At 43.0% G+C, this 24,187-nt stretch overlaps 1 protein-coding gene across 2 annotated transcripts in view; it reads right to left on the bottom strand.

Moving 5' to 3' along the window:
• nmnat2 (nicotinamide nucleotide adenylyltransferase 2) overlaps nt 1–24,187 on the bottom strand; it is a 219,349-nt gene that overhangs the window by 148,935 nt on the left and 46,227 nt on the right. The window contains exon 1 of one of the 2 annotated variants that reach the window (XM_048539440.2): nt 620–683. The exons of the other annotated variant lie outside the window; for it this stretch is intronic. Within the exon in view, the coding sequence (XP_048395397.1) occupies nt 620–668 (49 nt within the window). The 5' untranslated portion in view covers nt 669–683. Of the gene's footprint in view, nt 1–619; nt 684–24,187 lie in introns of those variants that run through there. 2 annotated transcript variants of the gene reach the window in all.

Raw genomic sequence — 24,187 nt, forward strand, 5'->3', positions numbered from 1 at the left:
GGAGCACACTGTCCTCCCTGTTGCACTGTAATTCACTCAGCTTCCTGCTCACTGTCTTCGACAGTTTGATGGATTTTTTTATTGTCACATGTACCGAAGTACAATGAAAAGCTTTGTTTACGAGCAGTACAGGCAGATAATAGTAAGCAAGATTGTACAGATCAAAACGATTTAGACAGAGGTATACAGGTTACATTGCACAGGGTGTGCGCTAGGCGAGATCAACGTTAGCAAGATCAGCATTATTTGAGGCTAGAGAGCCCATTCAACTGTCTAATAATGGCCAGGAAGAAGCTGTTCCTGAACCTGCTGTGCATGTGTTCAGGTTTCTGTATCTTCTGCCTGGCAGAAGAGGTTGTAAGACATTACTGGGGTGCGATAGGTCTTTAATGATGTTGGGGGCCTTTCTGCAGCAGCAAGCTGTTAAATGGTGTCCACAGATGGAAGCTTGGCTTCCTTAATGGTTTGGGCTGTGCACACCATCTTCTGTAGTTTCTTACAGTCCTGGGCAGAGCAGTTGCCATACCAGGCCGTTACACACCCGGACAGTATGCTTTCAATTGTCCATCCATAGAAGTTGGTGAGGGACCTTGTGGACGTGCCAAATTTCCTGAATCACCTGAGGAAGAAGAAACTTTATTGTGTCTTCTTAATTGTTGCATCAACATGGGAAATCCAGGGCAGGTTGTCAGTTATTGTCACTCCACGGAACTTAACACTCTCCACCATCTCAACTTGAGGTCCGTTGTTTTAGATGGGGGCATCGTCTCCTCATTTCTCTCTGAAAGAAATGATCAGTTCTTTAGTTTTGCCAAGATTGACAGACAGCTTGTTCTCATTGCACCACATCACCAAGCACTCTATCTCCCTTCTGTATTTTGACTTGCTGTTAGATATCCAGCCCACGACGGTGGTGTTGTCAGCGAACTTGTAGATGACATTCATTCAGATTTTGGTAACACAGTCGTGGGTGTACAAGAAGTAAAGTAGGGGGCTGAGGATGCATCCTTGGGGGGCTCCAGTTGAATGTTATTGCAGAGGAGCTAAAGTTACCTACCTTCGTTTATTGCAGTCTGTGGGTCAGAAAGGTGAGGATCCAGGCAGAGTGCTGCTCCTATCATGCAGGCTGGCTTGAATTGAGCTTACTCACAGAAACTGGTGCCCCCTGTTGAGGGGTGCAACCACTGACAAGTGTATAGTGGTGGCTGCATGTAGTAACCATGTAAATGAGCAAGCAACACAATGAGGACATGCTGTCTGCATCGAAGGCAGTGGATTAATCACACTTCAGTATCCCTATGCCCGTTTTGAGATCTATCAAATCTTGCTCTCGAGCATCTAGTCCATTGCATCGTCCAAATACCCAAGTTATTTTTTTACTAAACTTAGTTTCCCTGATTATTTTCCTCCTGATTTCCTGAGGCAAACTCTTTGAATTCACTAATAACTTTCTTTATAATTTAAAAAATCCTAGTTATGGGTTTTTTTGATCTTTTCTGTTTCGATAAGCAATCCATTCAGAGTTCATCCAAAATTCAGAATCATCCATTGATATTGTTCTTTAGCTCCTTCCAAATTTTTTTTTAAAATATGGTGGACTACACTGGGCAAACATCAATAATTTACAGAGCAATTGTCTGACAACGGTATGTGTGAATTTCTGTTCCAAATGAAAAACAAAAGTAATTGACTATCAATATATATCTCTTCTTCAAAAATGACAAAACTTAGACCTCTCTTTAAAGTCATATGTTCAAGTAGTTATTTGTAAATTAGATTTTGATGAAGTATTTGTATTTAATGGATGATTTATGCTCCTGCAGTCCCACAGTGGGCTTTGTTCTAGAGAAGTACAGGTGGTTTTTTTAAACAATAAGTGAATACCATATATCGGATTTTTTCTGAGGAAACTACAGATTGCTTCCTATTATTAAAAAAAGGTGTAAATCTCCCTTTAAATCACAGTCCTTTATGAATATACAGCCACAAAGGAGCAAGAATATTTTTATGTTTCCTGCTGTGCCTTCATATTTCATTACAACAGAACTGCACAGAAAAAAAGTCTGTTTTTCATTTTAACCAAACTTTATTTAGTTTGTGGTTAGCATGAAATCAAACTGGGTAGGTTTAGCTCAATGGCTGAACGTTTGGGTTACGAAGCAATATGATGCCAACAGCATGGATTCAATCCCATCACCATATGAGGTTACCATGAAGTACTCTTTCCGAACATCTTTCCTCACCTGGGGTATGGTGGCCCTCAGGTTAAATCACCACCACTCATCCTTCTCTAATGACAGAGAGACCAGCCCTATGGCCTGGTAAGACTATGGCAACTTGACTTGGTGGAAAAAAACTGCAGATTTTGCTCAAAAAGAGAATGGAATATAAAAATAGGCAAGTCTTGCTAAAATTATACAAGGCAGAAGTTCAGAAATGTTCAGAGGTTTGGCAATGTTCAGTTCTGAAGAAGGGCCACTGGGTCGGAACGTTAACGCTGCCTTCTCTCCACAGATACAGTCTAACCTGTTGACTTTCTCCCACAATTTCTGTTACTGATTGCTTCAGATCTCCTGCAACCACAGTTCTTGGTTTTACTATTGACATGGATGGAAGATTCGCTGGTTAACATGAGCAAACAGTTGGCATAAATCGGTTACAATTTTTGTAATGACTTAGAAGGTTGCCAAATTTGCTGATGACACAAAAGATAGGTAAGAAAGTGAGCTGTGAAGAGGACATGAGGAGGCAACAAAAAGATATGGATACATTAAGAGGCTAGGCAAAGATGTAGCAAATGGAGAAGATGTAGGAAATGTGCAATTGCCCACTTTGGTGTACAAAGAAAAATCAGTATATTTTCGAACTGATGAGAGATTTCCATGCTCTGAGGGTCTGAGTGTCACAAGGGTGCAGCCACTGCAAGTAATTAGGAAAGCTAATACAACGCTACCAATTATTGTGAAGGGAATTAAATACAAAAGTAGGGAGGTTGTGCTTCAGTTATACAATGCACTTTATTTAAGTGAGGATATTAATAGTTTGGAGGCAGTTCTGAGAGTACTATCTGACTAATACGCGATATGAAAGGGTTATATTATGGAGAAAGATTAGAGACAGTCTAGGCTTGAATCTGCCGACGTTTGAAAGAATAAGAATCAATTTTGCTTGAAACGTACAAAATCCTAAGGGGTCTTGAAAGTGTAGACATGGCGAGGATGTTTTCCCTTCTGGGAAAATTCAAAACCAACAATCACTGTTTAAAAATCAGGGTCGTCCAGTCAAAACAGAGATGAAACAGTTTTTCTTTCTCTTGGAGGATCATAAATTCAAAAAAAAAGTTTCTTGGTGACATGCAGTGGAAGCAGAGTCTTGAATATTTTTCCGGCAAAGGTGGATAGATTCTGAAGCAAGGGAATGGAATAGTATCAAGTATGGATGAGAAGGCAGATTTGAGGTTACTAAATGGTCAGCTATGATCTTGCTGAATGGTGAAGCAGGCTTGCTTCAATGTCAAATGGCCTACCGTTCTCAACTCATATGTTCACATGTATACCCTGGAGATTTTGTTAAATCTGGAGAGCTTCCTATATTTACACCCTGCTTATTTCTATTTTAAGTGTTAGTCCTAAATATATATGTAACTTACTATGAACCACAGGATACATTTTATGCAAGAGATCTTACTTGCAAGTACACTAGTTAAATTATATAAGTTGTTTACATGAGTTGGCAAGTCAAAATCTGTCTGTGCTGATATATGACTCAACCATCAACAAAGGAATAGATTTGCAACTTGCTTAGCTGAGTTAGCTTTGGAGATCATATTTGGGATTGGTCCCAATCAGATTTCTGTATTCTCAGTGGACACTCACTGCCCTATGATAATCAACTGACATAGGGCCACACCAATAATCTGGTACACAACTGAAGCATGCAGCATCCTTCATATGAATGTCAGGAAATACCTTGAACCGACTCCAGCATAAACATAAAAACCAATTCCACAAGAGTACACTAGAATCTTGCCACCATTAACAAAAATGCTAAACAGCAACTAAATGAGTAGAATCATTTAGAAGGAGGTAGTAAAAACAAGTTCTAAACACTATTGATCTAGAAGATGTGCAAAGTGTCACAATGTGTCCAAAATAAAAGTCTATCAGTGGGGTAGTAGGAACTGCCAAAGCTGGGGAATCTGAGATAACACGGTGCGAAGCTGGATGAACACAGCAGGCCAAGGAGCATCAGACGAGCTGGAAAGCTGACGTTTTGGGTCGAAACTTTTCTGAAGAAGGGTCTCGACCCGAAACATCAGCTTTCCTGCTCCTCTGATGCTGCTTGACCCGCTGTGTTCCTCCAGCTTCACGCTGTATTATCTCTACCAGGAAGGTATCTAGACTTGGCTATTCCAATATACCCCTGTCCAGGCTCCATTGCATAAAATTGAGCACTTCAAAAATATTCTGTCTATGTCTGAATTCACAACATCACTAATCTAAACTGGTTTTTGGTCAGGCAACACCTTGACTTTGAAATTCTCAACCTTGTTTCCAAATCCCATACGTTCTCACCCCCGCCCTATCTGTGCACTCTCTCCTCCTGCCCCACACTCCAATGAGAAATCTGCCTTCCACTATTACAGGCTTTTTCAGCAGCCATAAATACAATTGTTCCATTTTTAGAACTGAGCCTTCAGCTTTAAAGATCCTAACCTCTAGAATACACTCCATTACCTATCCAGCTCAGGAAGTTTGGTTTACAAAGCAATATGACGCCAGCAGCATGGATTCAATCCCATCACCAGCTGAGGATACCATGAAGTACTCTTTCTGAACGTCTTCCCTGATCTGGGGTATGGTGGCCCTCGGGTTAAATCACCACCACTCATTTCTCTTTAACGCGAGAGCAGTCCTTTGGCATCCAGCTCTCTGTTTGACTATCACCCTTTGCATGTAAGTTCCTCAAATGCTATTTACAAGTATACCTACATCAAAAACAAAAGTAGAAGTTGCTGGAAAAGCTCAGCAGGTCTGGCAGCGCCTGAAAAGAAAAATTAGAGGTAACATTTCAGGTCCTGGGATCCTTCCTCAGAACTGATGGTAGCTAGGATATTGTCAGTTTATCTGTGGTGGACTAAATTCACAGGGCGGGGACATCGCTAACCAGGCAGCATTTACTGCCCACCCCTAGTTGCCCAGACGGCAGTTCAGAGTCAACCACATTGCTGTGAGTCTGGAGTTACATGTAGGCCAGACCAGGTAAGGATGGCAGTTTCCTTCCCTAAAGGACATTAGTGAACCAGATGGGTTTTTCCGACAATCGACAATGGATTCATGGTCATCATTAGATTCTTAATTCCAGATACTTAATGAATTCAAATTCCACCAACTGCCATGGCAGGATTCGAACCTCGGTCCCCAGGACGTTATCTGGGTCTCTGGATTGACAGTCCAGTGATAATACCACTAGGCCACTGCATTCCCCGCAACTGTCAGGTTAGGCATTTAAACATTATAATTAGTAATTCAATTCTATTTTAGTGATGAATTCTAAATATAACTGAGAGTGAACCAGTGTCCGAGGATCACTGAAATGACTGCACAGTGTGGAGTGTTTCTTTATTAAACTGGCAGGCAAGACAGCCTTTGATCAGTTATGTTGAATATCTTGCATCACTGCAAGGTGAAAGGTGGCTTGCTCAAAGCATTCCTTTTCAGAGAGGGTTTTTGCCACTTGATAAATCTTTGCATACTTCCTGAAAGTCAAATGTCCTTACATTAGAACATAGAACATTGCAGCACAGTATAGGCCCTTCAGCCCTCGATGTTGCGCTGACCTGTGAAACCAAACTGAAGCCCATCTAACCTACACTATTCCATTGTCATCCATATGTTTATCCAAAGACCATTTAAATGCCCTTAGAGTTAGCGAGTCTACTACTGTTGCAGGCAGGGCATTCCACGCCCTTACTACTCTCTGAGTAAAGAACCTACTGTCCTTTATCTATCACCCCTCTATTTAAAGCTATGTCCGCTCATGCTAGCCATCACCATCCGAGAGAAAAAGGCTCTGTGTCCACCCTATCCAATCCTCTGATCATCTTGTATGTCTCTAATAAGTCACCTCTTAACCTTCTTCTCTCGAACGAAAACAGCCTCAAGTCCCTCAGCCTTTCCTCATAACACCTTCCCTCCTTATCAGGCAACATCCTGGTAAATCTCCTCTGCACCCTCACTTACTTAAATTGTATTTCCATGTTGTCAGCCTCTGTCATCGAAAAAGAACAGCTTATGCATCGTTAACTTTCCATTTCTGCTGGGATCAGGCCAAGAATCTACATTAACACCAGCAGCAGCTCCTTTCGATTCTATTTTGACCACTTACCAATTCACAGGGCAGAGGAAACAGATATTCAGATCCAGGTCTCCCTAACACTCATGCTGCCTTCTCAGGAGGTGGTGATATCAGAGGATGAGTAACCCAGAGGCCTAGGCGAATGTTCTGGGGCAGAGGTTCAAAACCCACCACAGAAGCTGGTGAAATTTAAATTCAATTGACCAATAATTCTGGAATGGAAAGTTAGTCTCAGTATTAGTGACCATGACACTTTGATCAATCCTCATAAAAAATCATAAAGGTTCATCAATGTCCTTTTGGAAAAGAAATCTGCTATCCCTAGCTGGTCTGGCCTACACGTGACTCCAGACCCACAGCAATGTGGTTAACGAATATTGGCCTAGTCAGTGACACCCACATCCCATAGTCTTTGCATTATTGATAGATGTCACCACTACCAGTTATGCTGATTGGCAAAGCAGAATGTCTGGTCTCTGCCTATTCTTGGGGATGGCGATTTCTACCTCTTGGGTAGACGGCCAGATAGGAAATGAATTCAGAGAGTCATAGAATCCCTTTAGTGTGGAAACAGGCCCTTCAGCCCAACAAAGCCTCAGAGCATCCCACCCAGACCCATCCCCCTATAACCCACCTAACCTACACCTCCCTGAACACTACGGGCAATTTAGCATGGCCAATCCACCTAGTCAGCACGTCTTTGGACTGTGGGAGGAAACCGGAGCACCTGGAGGAAACCCATGCAGACACGGGGAGAATGTGCAAACTCCGCACAGACAGACACTCCCCCAAGGGTGGAGTCGAACACAGGTCCCTGGTGCTGTGAGGCAGCAGTGCTAACCACTGAGCCACTGCATCATCTTGGCTTTCACCAACAGATGCAACACAGTACTCCTGCCAGTTTTCTTACTAGACCCGGGCCGCCAACATTAAATTTCACTCCTAACTGACCACGTGACGTAATTAAATTCAATTCAGTCTTTTTTTTGTAGCCAGTGAAAGCTGTCAAAAAACTTTACTAATTAACACAATGATCCTCTCAAAGTGCTAATTATTATTATAACAGACTACAAGCTGCAATAGAAATATTAAACTAGCTGTTAGCATAAAGTAATTAACATCCCACACACCTTCAATACCATCGTTAGGTAAATCCTGACCAGACAAGCCCAATGGGAGGTAGTGACATAGTGCCACACAGTGAGGAAAATGTTAGGAAACAGCACGCAAAATACATAGAGGCAGAAGGCGAATTTCTCCCTGAAAGTCACCCATTTATGGGTGTCTTACTGCCGTTATATCAGTCTGTCTGGTCAGAAATGGATGCCATTGTGTTCCTTCAGCTAATTAACTAGTGATTCCTCCACATTGAATGCCACTTCAAAGAAATACTGAGGGTGGCACAGACACAGAATCAATTCAAGAAGCCCACCGTCATCCCACTACCAAAGAAAGCACAAGCAATGTGCCTTAATGACTACTGTCCAGTGGTTCTGACCTCCATAATCACAAAGTGCTTCGAAGTGCTGGACGTGTCGTGTCTTCCTGTTGTTGTATGTTGTGCTTTTTGTAGTCCATTCACACTTACACAACAGACCACAACAGAATGACACAACATGTCCAGAGACAACAGTCACCCTACCATACATTTACAATACATCTGAAATGACCACCAGATTACTCAACCCCTAGGAATCATGGTAGCCCACAAGTGGGCAGCTACACTACATCAGCACTGACCAGGACCCAGAATAAAGGATCCAACAACCACAACTAACAGAACCAATGTTATTTACAAGATACCATACAAAGACTGCCAAAAACATTTCATAGGGCAAACTGGAAGGAAACTAGCCATCAGGATTCATGAACACCAACTAGCTACCAAGAGACATGACCAACTATCACTCATTTCAATATTACGGACAAAGAAGGACACCAATTCGACTGGGACAACGTAGCCATACTAGGACATGCCAAGCAAAGATGTGCATGAGATTTCCTGGAAGCCTGGCACTCAAGCCGGAACTCCATTAACAAACATGTAGAGCTGGACCCCATATACCAATCACTAAGAAGCAAATCCAGAAGTGTTGCCACCCACCCCAGCAAACTGAGACACACAAATAGCAAGTGGGACAGAACACCGACCCTTCACTGGAGGCACACTGATGATGTTACCTAGTATGGCGATGAAAACGTTTGTGAACAAACTTGCCAGCTCGGCAAGCAGGTCAACAACCATTTATTCGTCAATGTTCGGTTTGGGTTTAGTGAGCATCACTTAGCTTCAGATCTCAATATTGTCCTGGTCCAAACATGGGAAAAAGACTTCAGTTCTGGAGGAGAGATGAGAGTGATTGTCCTGATCCTGAGACAATATTTGACCATATGATAACTATGAGTCCCAGTACAATTGAACTTAATGGGAATTGAGGGAAATCTTCACCAGCTGAAGCCATACCCAACATGAAAAACAACCATTGTCCTGGCCAATACCTATTCCCCAACCAACATCACTAAAATAAATTGTCATTACATCACAGATGTTGTGATACCTTATGTACAAATTGGCTGCCGGTGTTTCTTACATTACAGCAGAGACTATGGTTCATGTTACTTAATTGGTTGTGATGTGCTTTGAAATGTCCTGATGTCATGAAAGGTACTTTATATAAATGCCAGTTCATTCTTCTTTTATAAATTGCATTCTTCCTTTAACTTCTGCTCCCGAGTTTCATCCTAACATAATTTTCAGCTTTTGTCAGCACCATTTCACTCTCGCCTCTCTGTCAGAGTCTTAGATTTGAGTGCATCCTAAGGTCATCACAGTTCCAGTGAAATAAAGACAGCAGGTCTGGAGCAGCTTGACAGAATAACTTAGAATTTATTTACAGAGCACTTTATCATTAAGGGATCCAGCAATATAGCTGCTTAGATAGATGTAAGCACTTTTTCTGCAGAGGTTTTAATTCTTCGGTGTAATTTGGGCAAGCTGAATGAGCGGGTAAATGCATGACAGATGCAGTGCAAAGTGGATCGTTGTGAGTTTGTCCATTTCAAGACCAAAAACGGGAAGGATGACTATTATCTGAACGATTATAAACAAAGGGGAATGTGCAACAAGACCTGGGTTTATGAATACATCAGTCACTGAAGGAAGTGTGGAAGTGCTAAAGAAAGGAAATGGTTTGCTGGCCTTCACAGTGAGAGGATTCAAGTATAAGAGCAGCGATGTCTTCCTGCAATTATAGATGGTCTTGATGAGGACACGTCTGGAATATTCTGTGCAGTTTTGGTCTCCGTATCTGAGGAAGGATGTTCTTGTTCTTGAGAAAGTGCAGCAAAGAATGTTAAAAAATGATTCCCAGGATGGCAAGACTGCCGAAGGAGGAGAGGTTGAACTGGTTGGGATTCTGTTCACTGAATTCAGAAGAATGGGGGCATCTCATAGAAACCCATAAAATTCTAACAGGACTAGACGAGGGTAGATGTAAGAATATGTTCCTAGTAGCTGGGAAATCCAGAAACAGGGGTCACAGTCTAAAGATAATGGGTAAGTCATTTAAGACTGAGATGAGGAGAATATTTTTCACCTCGAGAAGGGTGTGCCTGTGGAACTCTGCCATAGAAAGCAATCAAGGCCAAAACATAGTATGATTTCAAGAATGCATTGGATATGGCACTTGGGGCTAAAGGAATTAAAGGAGATGGCAGAAAAGCAAAAAGTGGCTATTGAGTTAGATGATCATCCATGATCAATTTGAATGGCAGAGTAGGCTCATAGGACTGAATGGCCTACTGCTGCTCCTATCTATGTTTCTATATTTCAGTGTTTTTATCTAATTTTCGTATGTGCCTTAATTATCCTTAAACTACATTTATGTGTAGCCTTGCCAAAGGTCTCATTCAACCCAAATAAATCAAACTCCCTGCATTGCTTTCCTCTATTTATTTATTTACCTTCTCGAATAACTCTAGCATGTGCATGGATGGATGGCTTCTCACAACAAACTATTGCTTATTCATGGCCTTTAGATGAGCATGCAACATCCTGTGTACTGTTTGCAAGCATTTTTCCTGTTGCTGTTATAATTGGAAATATTGATTCTGTAAAAATAAATGACAGAATCTTGTGGAAGCACTCATGGCCTTGCCCACCAATTAGACAGCCAGTGAATGCCCCCCAGGAAGATCCTTCACACCTTATGTCACTAAGGCATTTGACAGGATGGGGTGGGTCTAGCTCCAGATACAAGATCCCAGGGGTGCCCATTACTAACCCTAACCATGATTTACCATGGAGAGTGATAACCAAGCAGAGGTCAGCAGCTTCTCTGTATTCAACAGCGCTACTTTGGAGATAGTGGCTGGTATCAGTAGTGTACCTGCTGGGGGAGTCCTCAGACCGAACAGAAATCCAAGCCATAGGTGACTAACGTGGGATGGTGTCACAGGCTAAAGTCTGCAGGGGCGAGAGGTGGGAGGCAGGTGGCAGAAGAGCAGAAGGTGGATTTCAGTAGACATAAAGAGCCCACTGCAGCATCCCACCACTGGTGGAGCAGGAAGGCTATTCAAGGAACCTCCCATCCTGAACTTAATCAGAGTGGGGTGAGGAATATGGTGAGGTCTCCTCTCGCCTGTTTATATATCACCTGCCTCCAAATTTGCATGAGGGAGGATGCAGGATTCAGCCCAAGAAGTACAACAGGCAGACAGAATATTACAAATTAAAGTTGTACTTTAGCTTACTGAAAATCTCATACAGAAATCGATATAAGTCACAAGGTATTATGACATATTCACATTTTTTACATTCCTCAAGCTAGCAGCGGGTTCTTCAGAGCTTGTAGCAAAGTTATATATTTGTACAACTCCACATCAAATTGTTCACAAGCTTATCAGCACTTAAGAGACCAATTTTTTGAAAAATGTGGTCAAAATCAAGTAATATTCAATAAGACTGAATTCATTACATTATTTGTTTGTTATTTATTTCTTACAGATTTTTTGCAGTTATTCTGGTGACTGTGTAATAATGGCTGGCCTTTCGATGCAGCATTTTTGAATCAGCTATGTCAAGGCTTGTTCAGTGCAAAGCTGCAAATTAAGCTGTGAAACATGCTGCATTAAATTAATGCCACTGTTAACTGCTGCCGAGTTAATAATACCATAAATGTGTCTTTTAGACTCCATGGCTGTTAAATCTGTCACCACAGACATTAAAGAAGCCAGAAATTAAACATTTAGTTACATCATATAGTGCAAATTAACATTTCAGCAAACTGCATTCCAAATGTGGTATACTGCATCCATTGTACCCGGTGTGGCTTCCTCTACATTGGGGAAACCAAGCGGAGGCTTGGCGACCGCTTTGCAGAACACCTCCGCTCAGTTCCCAACAAACAACTGCACCTCCCAGTCGCAAACCATTTCCACTCCCCCTCCCATTCCCTTGATGACATGTCCATCATGGGCCTCCTGCACTGCCACAATGATGCCACCCGAAGGTTGCAGGAACAGCAACTCATATTCCGCCTGGGAACCCTGCAGCCTAATGGTATCAATGTGGACTTCACCAGTTTCAAAATCTCCCCTTCCCCTACTGCATCCCTAAACCAGCCCAGTTCGTCCCCTCCCCCCACTGCACCACACAACCAGCCCAGTTCTTCCCCCCCACCCACTGCATCCCAAAACCAGTCCAACCTGTCTCTGCCTCCCTAACCGGTTCTTCCTCTCACCCATCCCTTCCTCCCACCCCAAGCCGCACCCCCATCTACCTACTAACCTCATCCCACCTCCTTGACCTGTCCGTCTTCCCTGGACTGACCTATCCCCTCCCTACCTCCCCACCTATACTCTCCTCTCCACCTATCTTCTTTACTCTCCATCTTCGGTCCGCCTCCCCCTCTCTCCCTATTTATTCCCGTTCCCTCTCCCCATCCCCCTCTCTGATGAAGGGTCTAGGTCCGAAACGTCAGCTTTTGTGCTCCTGAGATGCTGCCTGGCCTGCTGTGTTCATCCAGCCTCACATTTTATTATCTTGCATTCCAAATACTGCTTCTTTCAATTTCTAAGCAGAAGGAATGCTGATTATTTGCCAGCTAGAACCTTCTGAAATCGGGGTTGAATTTCTGTTTCTAGGGGTTCTGAATTTTTCCATTAAGGGCCAAATTCCCACTGGCAGATCAAAATTTGGAGCCGACCCCCGACCCGCCCCGCCCCCACCCCCACAATGGACAGTGAAACACTGGGTTGACCTTTTACTAGGGGGTCTCCCACTGTGGGCATAATACAGGTCTGGTCCGGTCCAGAATTGGTCAATTAATCACTTCAAGTGGACCTTCCAGCAGACAACCACAGCAATAAAAGTTCTGACCGCTGAGAATAAGCCGTTGTCAGGGTCCCTTCCCATACCTTCCTCCACCATAGTGCCAACCTGAGTGCTTCCCAGCTCATCTCCAAAGGTGTGGGAATATTCAGTTCTTTCACTTCATGCACCACAAGTCTTCCATCTGAGAGGAGGACAGATGGAGCATTTTATAAGCAATCCCCACAGGTCTCACTCAGAGCTGTAGCTGCAGACTGAAACATCTTTCACAAACTGTTACTCCCTGCAAGGTCTTCACCTCAATATTTCTGCACCAACCTCAACAGTTAGCCATCATTTTTTAAAAATTAATTATGTCACCACACAGGAAATTATATTACATTTACTGCATGAATCTTAATGTTTGAAATATAGTCTTGCAAACTGCAGTTTCACTTCACTCTGAACTGTTTTTATTGCATCTACATCTGCTTAAAGGTCAAGTCCCTGACTTGTACAATCCTTCCAACCTTGATCTCATCAAGAATCTATACAAGATCTAAGTGACAAGCTTTCACTGCTGATTTTCCATAATTACTATTTAAGAAAAAAATCTTTGTACTGTACTCGGCTTTTTACATTTCAAGTGAGTGACAGTGTCTTATTGACATTTGATTGGTTAGTAGCATGTAATTGGAGGACTCAGCTCCCTCTAACTACACAAAAAAAAGCTCCTTTAAACTGATCACACATCTTGTAAGTTTCTATCTTCCAAGCTACTTTGATTCCGTGTATATCAGTATATCTTTACCTGAAATGTCTTACAGATAGAGGAGACCCTTCAATCATTAGATGCTGAATTATAACAAAGCTGTCCTGAATGTCAAATATTCCACAACTGTGTCTAGTGCTTTATTACATTATTGATAACAATGTTACAATGACTGGACACTTTAAGCCAACAGCCAATAATGACATCCAATCTTTTAGTATCCTCCAGATATACAATAGTTACTATTACCTGAGCTAAAGAATATCATAGTAATCCACTTATAGTCATGTGGATTAATATGCAAAGAGATTCTAGATTATTTATATGTTTCGAAATGACTTGAGATGGTTACAGTGAGAAATACCATCTGGTGAAAATATAGGATAAAGAGTCAATTATGATACAGAAAGTAAATATTTTATTCAGTGTAAAACTGTCCACTAATCATAAGTCAATGTCTGAATATTCAGTCATGGCGTTATACAGCATGGAAACAGAACCCCAGGTTCCCCAACTCGTCCATGTCGACCAGGTATCCTAAATTATTCTAGTCCCATTTGTCAACATTTGGCCCATATTCTTCTAAACCTTACTTCTTCATATAACCACCCAGATGCCTCTTAAACAGCACCGAATCAGACACATCAGTCCAATTGTCCATGCCATCCAGGTTTCCTAAACTGAGCTAGTCTCATTTGCCTGTGTTTGGCCCATATCCCTCTAAATCTTTCCTATTCATGTACCTGTTCGAAATGTCAATGCCAGGGAATGTGCCGCTGTGCTTCAAGCCTCTATCAGTATGAGCTAGCATTGCACAATTGCCATTGCAGAGATTGGGTGCTATGCATTTCAACCAATTGTCTCCTGTGTATCGAATGTGTCTCAACTAGCAGCAGTGTCGCACTATTAATATCACAGTAGTACTGCCTCTCATATCTGTCAGGGTTTACAGTTTTAACGTAAACGGAACGGCAATATTCAGCAGCTTAGGCACCATCAGGTCACTGACCTTTCATTATAATGAGGAGAATGAACATATCTGGTATTCTTTCACCAAAGGGGAGGCATGGCACAAGGACATAATGACAGAAGGTGGCTTCAGCCAGAACAACTCAGGAGTGACCTCAGTCACAAACATTAGATAATGCTTAATTACCTTTCACCAGCTCTAACTCTCTGCCCTAACAGGAACACTGTTTAAAACCTTTAACTCCTCCAATGTCTTAAACCACATTCTTCTTACTTTCAACATAAAACAGTCATCCATGGTCTGGGGACTGATGTGTCAGTCTGTATTAATGAATGCAGAGGAAATTCTGATGTACCCATGTCTCTCATGTTTCTCATCTTCTACAGGAGAAGAATGTGCACAATAAGTGCAACAGGAGAGGGTGGTACAGAATTCTGAGGCTGATATGAGGTTCCCCTTCAAGAAAACAGACAGCAGCAGGATAGCCAGGGGACTACATTAGTGCCGATACGGAGATTGGATACTGTATGTACATCTATCCAGTGAGAAAACCTCCACTCAGTTACTCCCAGCTGAGGTTTGACATTCCTGAGCTTCCCCATGAGCTCATGCCCATCCAGCTCCCGTGGCCAGCCTGAGCTTTGCATATTTCCTTATTCAATTACCTGTTCCTTTATGCTGACCAGCACGTCTCATGATACCAGTATAACAGTGTGGAGCTGGAGGAACACAGCAGGCCAGGCAGTATCAAAGGAGCAGAAAAGTTGACGTTTTAGGTCAGGACCCTTTTTCAGATACCAGTATGTTCCCCATTCTCAAAATACAGCTCCTACACTTTCTTGTACCATTTTTCCTATCACTGTGACAAGTCGCATGGCTTCCCTGTTCCTACTTTCATTTCTGAAAGCATCTTTCTGAAATCTCATTTGCCATGCCATTTAAGTTTGATTTTCTATTAGACCGTCCCATTTCAACTCTAACTTTTCCTTGGCTTTGTTTGTTTTCAATATACAAACATTTTATGAAAATTAAAATACAAAGATTTGCTTCTTTGTCTCCATCATCTTCTGTCTATCTCAGAGATTAAAGCTATTAGAATTGACCTTTTCTAATTCCCAACAAATCCTAGGGGGGTTTGCTGGTAAATGTCAACATTCAGCATGTTACTCCTTCAGACCAATATCCCATCACTGATATCTTTTAATGGAAATGTATTTTCAAACAATTGAATTTTGGTATTTACAGAAAGTCTTTAATTATCTCACTTATATTGGGGTGATTGTTAAAAAATGTGGACAGTCTACTACTGTTTGTGAGATAGAGCGAAATTTGAGAGCCAGAGAGAGAAGGGGGGAGGGTGGGGAAAAAGAGAAAGAAGAAAGAGAGAAAGAGGGAGGGAGGGAGAGGAAGCACATGAGAGAGTAGGAGTGACTATTTTTATCCTAAATTGATTTTTTAATTGAAACAAAACATCACATAAAAGCTCACCTGAATCACAAAATCATATTTGTTATGGACACTAATAAAAAGAAGAGTTATTATTTAATATTGGATTATATTGAATTATAGCCTTGAATTTACAGGTAGCCTTCCTATAAATTTTACCTTCCAGTCAAATACTAAATACCAACAAGCATTCTTTTCAATTATCAATTGAATGTTGTTTCCCAAACAGACAGCTCTCCTTTAACTACAGAATAATATATATTAATTGACAACAGATTAAATGTGGGAAAATATACACCTTTTTGACTCATTGCTGCAGGCCTTGAGTCACAGGTAAGGATGGCAGTCTTCTCTCCTGAAGGTTATTAACTGAACTAGAGGGGCTTTTCCCCTGATATGGACTCATTGTCATCGTCAGACTCTTAATTACAGATTTTTTAACTTTTACATTGAATTCAAATTCCACCATCTGCCATAGTGGGATTTGAATCCCAGTGTCTGGGGTATTATCTGGATCTCTAGATTAACGGTCCAGTGTTAATACCACTGGGCCAAGGTCTCTCCCTATTCTGGCAGAAAGAATGAAAAACAGAGTATTATTTACATGGAGAATGATTACAGAATTCCAAAGTGCAAAGGGATCAAGGTGTATGAGTTTACCAAAAAAGTACACAGGCACAGCAAATAATTAAGAAATTTAAATAGGATGCTATCCTTTATTATGGGAGGAATTAAACACAAAATAAAGATGCTATGCTTCAGTTATACAGGTATTGATGTGATCACATCTCAAATATTGTGTGCAATTTTGGCCTCCTTCTTTAAGGAAGGATGTAAATGCATCAGAGGTGGTTCAGAGAAGGTTTATTCAATTGCTACTTGGAATGGTTGGGCTGTCTTATGTGGATAGGTTGAGCAGGCTGGGCTTGTTTTCATTGGTACTCTGAAGAGTGAAGTGTGACGACTGAAGCATGGAAGACATTGAATGGTTTTGACAAGGTGAATGTGGAGAAGATGCTTCCTTTTGTGGGGAGACCCAGAACTAAGAAGCACTGTCTTGAAATTAGGGGTTGCCTCTTGGGTCAAAGATGACAGATTTATTTTTCTAAAGGGTTAAATGATTTTGGGACTCTGTGCCTCAGATGGCAGTCAAGACAGTGTCATTAAATCCTTTTAAGACAGAGATAGACAGATTCTTGTCAAACAAGGTAATCAAAGGTTATCAGATATAGATCAGCCATGATCTTAGTAAATGGTGGCACAGAGTTGAGGAGCCAAATAGTCTACTTCTGCTCCTATTTTGTATGTTTCTAAATTATACATACTACACTGTAATATCATCCTTGTAATTATGAAACAGAAGATGATCCACTAGATTATAACTAAATTGAGAGGGGAAAGATTTAAAAGGGCCCCAGGGGCAACTTTTTCACGTTATGAAATTGAGCTGCCAGAGGAAGTGGTGGAGGCTGGTCCAATTACAACATTTAAAAATGCATGTGAACAGGAAGGGTTTGGAGGGGTATAGGTCAAATGCTGAGAAATGGGACTAGTTTAATTTAGGATATCTGCCCAACGTAGAAGAGTTGGACTGAAGGGGTCTGTTTCCACCCTCTATGACTCAAATAAAAGATTAGGGATTAGCAGATACCCCTCAACCATTGTATTCGGAAATGTAAGTTTACTTTCACCAATACTGCAGAGCTAGGGACTTTACAATAAGAATAAAGTCTGTGCAAATAATTTGTCTGAAAAATAATAATAAAACTTTCTCACATTAGCAGGTCTAGTAGTTAGAAGTAAATGGATTGTCACAGTGTGAACGAGGTTTGAAACCCAACCTTGATGGAAATGCATAATTATCTAGCAGATGAATGGAGATGGGGATTGTGGTAATGGAGTGTTTGATGTGCATAATGATTCAATCAATATTGCCATGGTGATGTCTCTTCAACAGCTGCTTCACCCACCAGGAAACATTTTAAATATCAAAACTTTAAAATAAATTCCAGACTCATTGTTACAGACCTACACTCAGCTCAGTTCTCAACCCATTTCATAAATTTAGTGTGCATATTTATTTGGCAGTTTTGCAGCCAAATCACATTTTTATAGTGATTTTTTTTTCAACCCTTTCCTGACAGAAATCAATCATGGAACTCTCAAGCTTCATGCAATGACGTATCATTTATGCAGATGTGCCAAGGAACACAAATAAAAAGGTTAAACAGCAGGCGGTTAGAGCAGAAAATGCTGGAAAAGGTAATGGTCAAGCCTGAAAGAGTCCTACATGTAAGATGAAGTTTGGACACGATCAGGAAAACAAGGTGTAGATAACAAAATTATGTTATGGAAGATGTTTTCAGGTGTGCACAGTGGTAGGTGAGAGAGATAATGGGAACTGCAGATGCTGGAGAATCCAAGATGACAAAGTGTGAGGCTGGATTAACACAGCAGGCCCAGCAGCATCTCAGGAGCGCAAAAGCTGACGTTTCGGGCCTAGACCCTTCATCAGAGAGGGGGATGGGGAGCGGGTTCTGGAATAAATAGGGAGAGAGGGGGAGGCGGACCAAAGATGGATAGCGGAGAAGATAGGTGGAGAGGAGACTATAGGTGGGGAGGTAGGAAGGGGATAGGTCAGTCCAGGGAAGACGGACAGGTCAAGGAGGTGGGATGAGGTTAGTAGGTAGGAAATGGAGGTGCGGCTTGAGGTGGGAGGAAGGGATGGGTGAGAGGAAGAACAGGTTAGGGAGGCAGAGACAGGCTGGGCTCGTTTTGGGATGCAGTGGGGGGAGGGGACAAGCTGGGCTGGTTGTGTGGTGCAGTGGGGGGAGGGGATGAGCTGTGCTGGTTTTGGGATGCAGTGGGGGAAGGGGAGATTTTGAAGCTTGTGAAGTCCACATTGATACCATTGGGCTGCAGGGTTCCCAAGCGGAATATGAGTTGCTGTTCCTGCAACCTTCGGGTGGCATCATTGTGGCACTGCAGGAGGCCCATGATGGACATGTCGTCTGAGGAATGGGAGGGGGAGTTAAAATGGTTCGTGACTGGGAGGTGCAGTTGTTTATTGTGAACTGAGCGGAGGTGTTCTGCAAAGCGGTCGCCAAGCCTCCGCTTGGTTTCCCCAATGTAGAGGAAGCCACACCGGGTACAATGGATACAGTATACTACATTGGCAGATGTGCAGGTGAACCTCTGCTTAATATGGAAAGTCATCTTGGGGCCTGGGATAGGGGTGAGGGAGGAGGTGCGGGGCAAGTGTAGCACTTCCTGCGGTTGCAGGGGAAGGTGCCGGGTGTGGTGGGGTTGGAGGGGAGTGTGGAGCAAGCAAGGGAGTCACGGAGAGAGCGGTCTCTCCGGAAGGCAATCATGGGTGGGGATGGAAAAATAGCTTGGGTGTTGGGGTCAGATTGCAGATGGCGGAAGTGTCGGAGGATGATGCGTTGTGTCCGGAGGTTGGTGGGGTGGTGTGTGAGAACCAGGGGGGTCCTCTTGGGGCGGTTGTGGCGGGGGCGGGATGTGAGGGATGTGTTGCGGGAAATGCGGGAGACGCGGTCAAGGGCGTTCTCGACCACTGTGGGGGGAAAGTTGCGGTCCTTGAAGAACTTAGACATCTGGGATGTGCGGGAGTGGAATGCCTCATCATGAGAGCAGATGCAGAGGGGGCGGAGGGATTGGGAATAGGGGATGGAATTTTTGCAGGAGGGTGGGTGGGAGGAGGTGTATTCTAGGTAGGTGTGGGAATCGGTGGGCTTGAAATGGACATCAGTTTCTAACTGGTTACCTGAGATGGAGACTGACAGGTCCAGGAAGGTGAGGGATGTGTTGGAGATGGCCCAGGTGAACTTGAGGTTGGGGTGGAAGGTGTTGGTGAAGTGGATGAACTGTTCGAGCTCCTCGGGGGAGCAAGAGGCGGCGCCGATACAGTCATCAATGTAACGGAGGAAGAGGTGTGGTTTGGGGCCTGTGTAGGTCCGGAAGAGGGACTGTTCCACGTAACCTACAAAGAGGCAGGCATAGCTTGGGCCCATGCGCGTACCCATGGCCACCCCGTTTGTCTGTAGGAAGTAGGGGGAATCGAAAGAGAAGTTGTTGAGGGTGAGGACGAGTTCGGCTAGGCGGATGAGGGTGTCGGTGGTTGGGGGACTGGTCGGGCCTGCGGGACAGGAAGAAGCAGAGGGCCTTGAGGCCATCTGCATGAGGAATACAGGTGTATAGGGACTGGATGTCCATGGTGAAAATGAGGTGTTGGGGGCCAGGGAATTGGAAGTTCTGGAGGAGGGGGAGGGCGTGGGTGGTGTCACGGACGTAGGTAGGGAGTTCCTGGACCAAAGGGGAGAAAATGGAGCCCAGATAGGTGGAGATGAGTTCGGTGGGGCAGGAACAGGCTGAGACAATGGGTCGACCAGGGCAGGCAGGTTTGGAGGCTGTAGGTGGGAGGTCCCCTGAGATAATGAGGTCATGAGTGTTGGGTGATGGGTTAAACAGAATATTGGCAGGTAGGACTGGAAGGTGTAAATTGCTGATCATTACATATACATAATCACTTTTAGAGATGATCTGTGCAAACATCAAAAAGACTAGATATCGAAAAGAAGAAAGGCCCACTTTGATTGTAATGTGCAATGGGAGAGAAAACAGCAGAAGAAAGAGAGGGTATTTGCAGAATATACTGGGAAAGCTAAGTGTTTTTAGTCAGTTTCAGACTAGTCATGACGTCTGCCTGAAGGAAAATCAAGGCCCTCCCCAAGGACTTCATCTTTGAGCATTTTATCTGAACCTCCAGCACAGTATTGTTATAGCTAATAAATCAGAATTAGTTCTGAAGGAAATTCACTTGGATGGCTGTCCTTATCAGCTGAAAGTTAGTTAGGTAGGAAAGGCTATTTGTAGAAGAGTGGATACCAGCTCCCCCACAGGAGTGTAAGATGTCTGACTCATGAACAGATCATCTAATGATTTCTCCGTCCAACCGCATTTTAGCTGCTTCGAATAACTATAAGGATTTGAGGTAAAATATTGATAAGACGGTATCCAGAAATAGATTGATTGCTGAACCAAACTTCTAGAAACAAGAATGAAATCAAAATCTTCGGAACAGATCCACGTTTGGTTCCAGAGGTTTTTTAGATATTTAATTTTGAAATGCAAAGAGCAAGTCTGCTGCTAAATATGCATTATTAGTCATGGCAGATATGCAAAAATCATTTCTGTCATTCTCATGACGTGGGCATTGCTGACAATGTCAGTAATTATTGTCCATTTCTAGTTGCGTTGAGAACATGGTGTGATCTTACATAGTCTGTGCCATTTGTTTTGTGGTTTGATGCAACTGAGTGACTTGATGGGCTGGAGTACTTAAAATAAACCACATTCGTATGGGTGGGATTCACAAATAGGTCAGACCTGGTCTGGGTGGCAGGTGTCCAACCTAAAAGGACACTGGGGACCCAGTTGGGTCTTTATCAAGGCACCTTCTTGTAAAAATTACTTGGGCAAATTTTCATGGTTCCCTGCTAATAGGATGTAGGTGGTGGGAGAGGCCAGTAAAATTCCCCAGATGGCATTTCTGCTGGTCCGCCACCCCTGACCAGACTGCCAGCTCACCTTTGCCTCTAACTGCCTTAACGTGAATAATTATCAGGCACTTTCCTCCCAGCATAGATTGAAAGGCCTCCCTCTTAAGACCTCTTTTCCACATCAGGCACACTTTCTCCATTGGATGCTGCCTCTCCTCTCTTAAGCCCCTCCCACCCCAATTTCATCAAGGCTATGGCCAATCTCTCCCTATCACCCTCAGCCTCACCACCATGCCCGGTCAGAGACCTCTCAGGGTGTTAAGTGGCTGTGGAGCTGCTGTGATTGGTAGGAATGTATTCTTCACCAACTCTCTGCTAGGTGGAGCAAGAAACAAAACCATCTGAAAAATTCTGCCCATATTTTTAAAAACAATTTCAAAACATAGTTGAAAGTTCTCAATCTTCCTTAGTGAGATTTGAAGTCATTCCAATTATTGGTCCTGTACAGTAAGATCTGCAATGTCATACACAGATTAGTCCTTGCAGGACACCCTCCCTTCATTTTCTATCCCAGAGATGCTTCTTGTATGAATAAGTATTTCACCACAGTCTCTAGGCACCTTGATGGAACCAGCAGCCCCATGCAACTAAAAGACAAGGTGACAGCCAACAATGGCCTCTCCTCAACTGATATCTACAGATAGATCTACACTTTATAGTTTTTATGACTGGTCAGTGACAAAGGGCAGGGACCCTTGTAGATTTTTCCACACCAAAATTCAGATGCTATGCTCTACTTTAGTAACTATATAGATAAAGTCAAATGAACAATACATTTGCTCTGGGTCAAACCTGGAATCCTCATAATTTACATATTTATCTCTGTGCTGCTGGGGTGAGGCCTGAAGGAAATTGTACTGCCGCCCCCAAGAGAAATTGGTCAATCCTTTTGCAGTCTATATTTCAACCCAATCTAAAGGACCTCAGGCACAACAGCACAAAAATGCTGCTTCTCATCCAGTCAGAGAGTGAAACACATTTAATGCATTAAACATAAGCTCTCAATTCTTTCCGAAACATCCAGTTTTCTTAGTTGATGTTTGCATTAGATTGCTGAATGATTCCTCTCAACATGAACAAATGCCATGGGATTTTGCAAGATAACTTCCTAGAGTATTTTGAAGGTATCAGTAAGAGATGATTGAAATGAATATTTATTTTGTTAGGACACAGTTAATTCATTTTCACCATCACAGATACAAAACATGCCTACTGACACTGAATGCCAAAAATGTACAGTGATTAATTTAATTAAACAAATGATAAACTTCTTCTTGTTGTTTGAATATGTTAATAGACCCCATCAATATAAACATATTGGCTGTCAAAAAGATCCCCACTGTGCTATGATCTATTACACTAAGTGTATTTCTCAGTCTTTTCACTTCTGTAAAATAAATGGGATATGCTGATCGATGATGCTATTATTTCCCCTCCACCACACATTAACATTCATCTTTGGAATATTTTGAGGTTTTATAAAATGCTGGAACAATATTCGCGCCCCCCCCCCCCCCCCCACCGAGCCCCCCCCCCCCCCCCAATCCATTTTTAAGTCAATACATCTCCTTTTGTTTACGATTACTGGCAATTTACATCCATCTGAATATTTGAAGTCTTGCCTGGAGCACAAGCTTTATAAGCACAACATTCCCTCAAAACTACACTGAACAATTCGTTCAAGCTATGTTCTAGTCTTCAAATAGGATGGCTTTCTATTCACTTGTGGACATGAGAGTAAACTGAATTGAACAAATATTCATCTCAGCAAATGCATTGGAATGCTTTGCTCTTAAAGGCTGTAGCAGTGTGCTTTTAGTACATGGATACAGTGCTGTTTTCTGAGTAAATTTTAATTGTCACACTTAACAACTGGTAGGGCCCATCGGAAACCTGCAAGGAAATCAAAAACTATTCAAACATGTTTGCAAGCTAACAAAGAAGCTTTAAGGGAGAGCCTCTTCCCAATGTGCATGTATAAGCATATTATTCTTTTCCTCCTCTTGGAACAATAGCTTTCCTGCCTTGGACACTCCAAACACTGGAGGATTGAAACATGACCAATGCCACTTCCAGGTGCCAATTGTATCAGAGATAATGGGAACTGCAGATGCTGGAGAATCCAAGATAACAAAGTGTAGAGCTGGATGAACACAGCAGGCCAAGCAACATCTCAGGAGCACAAAAGCTGACGTTTCGGGCCTAGACCCTTCATCAGAGAGGGGAATGAGGTGAGGGTTCTGGAATAAATAGGGAGAGAGGGGGAGGCGGACCGAAGATGGAGAGAAAAGAAGATAGGTGGAGAGGAGAGTATAGGTGGGGAGGTAGGGAGGGGATAGGTCAGTCCAGGGAAGATGGACAGGTCAAGGAGGTGGGATGAGGTTAGTAGGTAGGAAATGGAGGTGTGGCTTGGGGTGGGAGGAAGGGGTGGGTGAGAGGACGAACAGGTTAGGGAGGCAGAGACAGGCTGGGCTCGTTTTGGGATGCAGTGGGGGGAGGGGAAGAGCTCGGCTGGCTGTGTGGTGCAGTGGGGGGAGGGGACGAACTGGGCCGGTTTTGGGAATGCGGTGGGGGAAGGGGAGATTTTGAAGCTGGTGAAGTCCACATTGATTCCATTGGGCTGCAGGCAAGCAGAATATGAGTTGCTGTTCCCGCAACCTTCGGGTGGCATCATCGTGGCACTGCAGGAGGCCCATGATGGACATGTCATCTAAAGAATGGGAGGGGGAGTTGAAATGGTTCGCGACTGGGAG

This window comes from Stegostoma tigrinum, chromosome 8, assembly GCF_030684315.1.
Source record: "Stegostoma tigrinum isolate sSteTig4 chromosome 8, sSteTig4.hap1, whole genome shotgun sequence".
Lineage (NCBI taxonomy): Eukaryota > Metazoa > Chordata > Chondrichthyes > Orectolobiformes > Stegostomatidae > Stegostoma > Stegostoma tigrinum.